General features: G+C 32.3%; 1 protein-coding gene across 4 annotated transcripts in view; it reads right to left on the minus strand.

The window, feature by feature from the left end:
• Nucleotides 1-437: 437 nt before the first annotated feature.
• The window catches only part of LOC127850395 (baculoviral IAP repeat-containing protein 7-like), a 20,403-nt gene continuing 15,678 nt past the window's right edge, over nt 438-5,162 (minus strand). For 2 of the 4 annotated variants that reach the window (XM_052383413.1, XM_052383416.1), the window contains 3 exons: nt 2,939-3,061; nt 2,558-2,704; nt 438-1,158 (listed from right to left, as the gene is read on the minus strand). In XM_052383413.1, the coding sequence (XP_052239373.1) occupies nt 914-1,158; nt 2,558-2,704; nt 2,939-3,061 (515 nt within the window). In that variant the 3' untranslated portion in view covers nt 438-913. Of the gene's footprint in view, nt 1,159-2,557; nt 2,705-2,938; nt 3,062-5,162 lie in introns of those variants that run through there. The other 2 variants (XM_052383414.1, XM_052383415.1) reach the window with 2 other exon arrangements.

Consider the following 5,162-nt stretch of genomic DNA (forward strand, 5'->3'; position numbering starts at 1 on the left):
TACTGCTTTCAAATTGTGAGTTTTTTTTTGTTTTCTTATGCTAATCGGTCTTTGAACAATGCGTGAAAATCAAGAATGAAAAGCTTTTTTTTTCAAAATGCAACCGTTGATTCTTAATGTATTTGCACACGCATTGAAACATCATTACTTTCTGTAAGTTGTGCAATTTTCTGTCTCAATAAGCTGTTCAGATTTTCAAAACATTGTCTGCGTGTGTGTTTTTTCTGTTTGTGAACTGAAAAACAGTACGTGTAACAATCATATCGCTTGTTTTTACATACATTTTACTAATCGACATACGAATGTTTTTAATTGCTTGGGTTCCATAGAAAAATGAATCTCTCAATATGAAATCCTATGTTTTGTTCCCTATTAATTTAATAATGTGAAACTTCTGGAAACAAATAGAAATAATTGACCATTTCCAACATAACATATGATTTGATGAGCATTTATTCAAAGAATACCGTGTCATTGATGTCAAATATGCCAACAGAGAAGAGGGTGAATAGATGTTACTCGCGGCATGCCGACTCTCAAATTGTTGACCTTTGTGGTGAGTTAATGTAAAATAGTTTGAAGCATGACAAAAATACTGTTCAGCACAGCTCGGACGGACTAATACCAGCAGTTGTGGAGGAACTCGCACAAGCACATAAACCAGACCATTGTGACAGTTATATCGAACTTTCAGGTTTCAGAAAGCGGTCTAGACAATTATTGTTATATAGTATTCTCATAGTCAAATAACTCAAATGAAACTATGAAACAAAAATAAATATATATATAATTGTTAAACATATTAAACGAACAATGTTTCAATGTGATAAATTGAAGGTAAACATTTATTATAGATGCATAACATACACATATTAATCATTGTAAGTCATATTCTTGATATACCCGCTGTCGTTCATTTCATAAGAGTTCGCACAGTTCCCTTGATGTCTGCTCTACAGATCGGACACTTCCTAAGTGCTGGGGCGCAGTCTGCACACGTGACAAGGTGGCCACATGGAAGGAACACGATGCTTACGATGTCGTCTAAACAAACCTTGCAAAATGATTGTTCCTTTAATTTCTCGTTCTCCTGCTTTATGTCTTCTGGGTCTTTCAAGTCACTTATTTCATTCATTGTCGAATGGCCTCCAACTGCAGCTTAAATGAAAATGTCTATGTATGAATATATATGATTGAATTGTTGAGCAGTAGTAATATGATATAAAATTAATCAAAAGAGGGAAAAAAACTGAAGCATAGAGCAAGATTGGAGGTCTCAGAACAAAAGCAATTTATCATATGGCGCAATATTACTAAAACATCATATAACATCTTATTTCTGTTAATTCGTCTTGTTTTTATAAAAAAATCTTCATCCTTTAAAGTTCTTAGAATTGAAACAAATCTTTTTCACACACATTTATAAGCACAACAATGTTATCTTGTCATTTCGCCCCTTTATAAAACACACCAGTGAGGTCACAAAATACTAATGAATCAAAGAAATTAAAATTTTAAAAATCCGTTTGCTTCCAAATCACGCGATAATACATTTGGAATTATATGCAGAACCAAGTACGAAATCATTCCAATATATTATACAACTGCACTACAATTGAATTATTTACCCCGCTCTTTATAATTATAACAATAATACAGGCACTATAATCCCTAATTATAAATTGATGAAATTATTTATTGCTTTAATGATTTAATGTCTAGTTATTCGTAAAGTAGTGGGATACATAATTTATATTGAACGCAAGCAGTGTCATATGCTATGCATTTAAAGATCGAGCACATTTATCTGCCGTAATGCTGTTGTACACTCCATGAGAATCAACTCAAAACATAAAAATGAACATTTTGTGAATACACGTCTAATTTGGATATTTAAACTTAAAAATACACTTTGTTTTGAATTTAAAAAAAAAGCTTAAGAAGAGGGTATAGAAAGACTCTGAATGAATGGAAATGGATTCCATGTACTTAGGTGCAGTCCCCTTAAACCTTACCTAAATTTACGCTACGAAACATATGGCCAATATGAACTATTGTAACGAATATCAAGAGCTCACTTTGATTTGGCAAGCAGATTTTTTAGTTATTATAAACATTTTTCAATTTTAATGTTCATAAATGTTCATGTATTCGTTTGAAGAAGACACCTTTTCCGAGCAACTTAATTGTCAGAACTAATATTTACACTGTCTAACATAAAAAACAGTCTAATAAGAGCATCCTTCTTTTGCGTAACAATATCAAACAACCTGTAATAAATGTTTGATTTGTAGTAAAGGTTATAATTAAGTGGTTAATCGAAGGATCAGCCCCAAGTTGTATGAGATTAGGCAAGTATCCGGAAAACTTGATAGATGTAAGGGTATGCCAAGCAAGTCGTGATTGTACAGAACAGGGGACAAATAAGATAAAACTTTATACAAAAATATCGCTTTAACACGTTTTTAAACGAAACAACCAAAGCAACATTAAAGGAAACGCTATTTTAAACATGTTAAGTTCCCAACAACATTAAATAAAATATTGCAAATAATACTTGAAGACTCATTGTTGACAAGAGAATTCCTGGCAGGCGGCTCCGGAGCATTTCCCAATTCATCATTGCGTTGAATGTTGGTATCACATACATTTATTTGCTCAGCAACCTTCTGTTGCAGTGACGTTACCGTTACAATGGTGTTGCCTTAAGAAGATATTGCAGATAAACAAACATTCAACATAAATATGCTCCTACAAGCATTTAATACATGCGAGAATGTGTTTGCCAAAAGGAATAGGATAATACATTAAGATCTAAAAGTATTATAGAGTATTTGTGTTATTTAACCATTTGTACAGCACAGATCAGATCATACAGCTGAAATTGACTTAATCAGTTTGTATAAATGTGTGTTACAAAGCTAAAACATATTCTTACTGTTGATTGCTAACATATAAACAATTGCTTGTTTTATTTGTTGCGGTGTGTATTCTGACTGATCCAAAACCTTCTGGGCAGCTTCACTGACAAGGTTCTTATACAAAGTGTTGGATGACAGGTCTGAAATATAATTACAATATCTTTTTAACTGTATGTTTTATTACTATATTATAATAATGGTGTTACATGCCAATTATTAGTGTAATCTTTTAAAAAAGACACAACAAAAGTTCATTAGACAGCGTGCTTGACTTTTCTTCCACCTTGATTGTATAATGTTCCGTATCTGTATGTCAACTTATATAATGTACACAACGATACGTGAAATAGCATATCAGTAGTTCATGTACAATATAAACAAACATTTGATAATTAACCAAACAAATGAGACCATGCATAGAAGATTTTTCCATTTCCCCAATTAAGTAAAATGAATTTAATTAACTGTACAAGCATGGTCTGCATATAAGTAATACCCACCTACGTAAAGTTAATGGTTGGAACCTGTTATGTATTTTTTTATTTAAGTAGAAGTGACCATGATTCGACTGGAACGAAAAGCGAACCAAACATACGTGTTCATGTAGGCTACCTAAACAACTGGAAAATACTTCCATCCAATGCAAAATTACTGAAAATTATCTTCCTCCAAATTTAAATTTAACAGTTACCTTGACCTTGACCCAACTGGCCTCAAATGCAACATGCTCAAGATAAGGCTTGTTGCAAACAAACGTTGACCTGAATTTTCTAAATACAAAGTAAAAGGTTTGATCAGAGATTTTGCAAGATGATCTCTTAAATTTCTATGCGATATCGCAAGTAGTTGCACGCAAACTTTAATCTACTTGTAATCTTTTACGCAAACCTTAATCGGGATTTATCAAGAACGAAAAGTTGCATGATCTTGCCAAACAGCTTATCACATTATTCTGTATTGGACAATGATTGTTCATAAAGATTTTGAACATATGTATGTACATTTTTATTTCTATAAGTGTAAAGAATATAGAAATATGGAGTAGTTACACGCAAATGTTAACCAGAATTTCTAAGTACAAAAAGGGAGGGGGGATACACTTCTTCTAAATATCAAGTTAGAGTTAGTGAACTAAGTCAGTGACCTTTTCATGATTTTATTAATAGACACACGTAAAAACAAATGTTTCAGATTCGCATATTTTCGTTGTAGTTATGATATTTGTGAGAAAACTGTTATACTGAACATTTACAATGCTCTTAAATATCCATTTTATGCATATTTTGGCAATTTAACAACCTGAAAATTATTAAGCGTTTCATCGCGAAGCGACTGAATAATCTGGAGAGTTCTTTTATTGTCGTTATATTTTGTGCTTCTACAAGGATTGCTGACATAAAGTATAAAATACATCACTCATTGAATGAGAACGGATGGCCGAGGGGTCTAAGAGATGGACTTTCACTCCAGGGGTCAGTGATTCGAGCCTAGTTTAGGGTTACTGTTATTTCTCACTTTAATTTTATTCTTGTTTTTTACTGGAGCTTTGTAGATACAATATTTAAATTTATCAATATAAAGCATTTAATGACAAACTTCAATACATGCCAACAGCAGTGAAAATGTACCTTTAAACGTGTAAGATGCTTCAATATAATATCTGTAGTAAAAATATTGATATGAAGATGTTGCATACTTACCTTAACCAAATCTCTCCCTTTTTAAGCATTCATTTGCTAATTTGCAGATCAGAGTTATGGAACTCGGTCAGTGACCTCAAACAATTAATTACAACCTACAAATATCTTAAGATTTAGCTGCATACTTGAAGTAGAAATGTGATATGGGGATGATGCAAGTATACCTAAACCATTATTTTAATTTAACAAAGTGCAAAATTTGGAACTATTGCAGGTCAAAGTTATCAAACTTGGAAGTTTCCAACACACAATGAACCCAAGCACACGTGTGAAGTCTAAATTGAATAACATTGGTGGAAACGGTTATGAAAAGATGATGTATGTTTACCTTAATCATTTTTTAAGAACGAAAAGGGACATAACATAATGACACATGCGTGAAATGTAAAATCAATATCTGTAGTGGAAACAGTGATTCTGAGATATTTCATGTTTAACTTAAACAGAGAATTTCCCAAACGCAGATTTTGAAGCCGACATTTTAGACAGCATTATAGCTCGGACTTTTAACAAAGAGTCGAAATAAATGATAAACTTCAAT

The sequence above is a fragment of the Dreissena polymorpha genome, chromosome 11 (assembly GCF_020536995.1).
Source record: "Dreissena polymorpha isolate Duluth1 chromosome 11, UMN_Dpol_1.0, whole genome shotgun sequence".
NCBI lineage: Eukaryota > Metazoa > Mollusca > Bivalvia > Myida > Dreissenidae > Dreissena > Dreissena polymorpha.